This window comes from Penaeus vannamei, chromosome 2 (assembly GCF_042767895.1).
Source record: "Penaeus vannamei isolate JL-2024 chromosome 2, ASM4276789v1, whole genome shotgun sequence".
In the NCBI taxonomy this organism is placed as follows: Eukaryota; Metazoa; Arthropoda; class Malacostraca; order Decapoda; family Penaeidae; genus Penaeus; species Penaeus vannamei.
The window spans coordinates 26846346-26847312 of NC_091550.1; the positions used below are offsets into that span (position 1 = coordinate 26846346).

The 967-nt window shown below is 32.1% G+C and overlaps 1 protein-coding gene across 1 annotated transcript in view; it reads right to left on the bottom strand.

Annotated features, from left to right (window-relative positions):
* Nucleotides 1–738: 738 nt before the first annotated feature.
* Nucleotides 739–967, bottom strand: part of LOC138865498 (uncharacterized) — a 1484-nt gene continuing 1255 nt past the window's right edge. Inside the window, exon 4 of the mRNA XM_070136146.1 lies at nt 739–890. Within this exon, the coding sequence (XP_069992247.1) occupies nt 739–890 (152 nt within the window). The remainder of the gene's footprint in view (nt 891–967) is intronic.

The following is a 967-nucleotide window of genomic DNA, read 5'->3' on the forward strand; positions in this document are numbered from 1 at the left end:
AGTTCATGTTTGACCTTGAAATCAATTAAAAATATTAAACATGCCAAGAGAACTATACTCTAAACGAATTGGAAAAGTGATTTAGTATTGAAAATTTTCTAGACTATAAAAGCCATCATGTAAATATGACAAAACATGCCATTCAAGATAATGTAAATACCGTCAATTTTGATACAATACATTACTGAATTGCAATAGATTATTATGACTGAAACCCATTCTAGGGAAATATTGGTATTCAAGGAAATTACTAGGTTATAAGGTTAAGACATTGAGTAAACTATGACAAAAAATTCATAAAATCATTCAAATCAAAATAACACATTATTGAATACAATACATCATTACGATTGAAACATATTATAATGAAACTTTTGTAATGACGTGACATTTAATGGAGAAAACTTGAGCTGAAATGGGACGAAATTACGATCAAAGCCCCTGGCGTCATCAAGGCAAAACCGGCAAGATCAAACTCGGCAAATACTATATATAAACCTTGAATATGGGAATTTTACACACTTATCTCGAAACTAGGGATGTTAATTAATACATTGGTAACAATAATACAGAATACTAACCATAATTATTACTAAAAAAACTATTGAGAGAGCTGGTCAGTAACGATCCTTGTTTAAACTCAATGAAGAAAGGCCTCTGAGCGGGCAAATGACAAGAGCGCTCCAGCCTGCACAAAATGCCCGAAAAGGTAAACTTGAGTGAACAATTCTAGGTGGACTATTTTAAAAATTCAATATCAGTGAAGGAGAGATATTCATTTAATTTTGGTTTTAATGTCCAAATCCAAATGCTTTCCAAAATGTTAAGGTCTAAATCACATTGGGACGAGTCAAGAATTTCAAAATTGTTATAAGAGAAAGGAGTGATGCCTGATTGAAATCTTAGTAGGGCTTGAGAGCTTTAAATTCTTATTTCTGTATGAGAAACCTGTATGGTCTTCCATGCG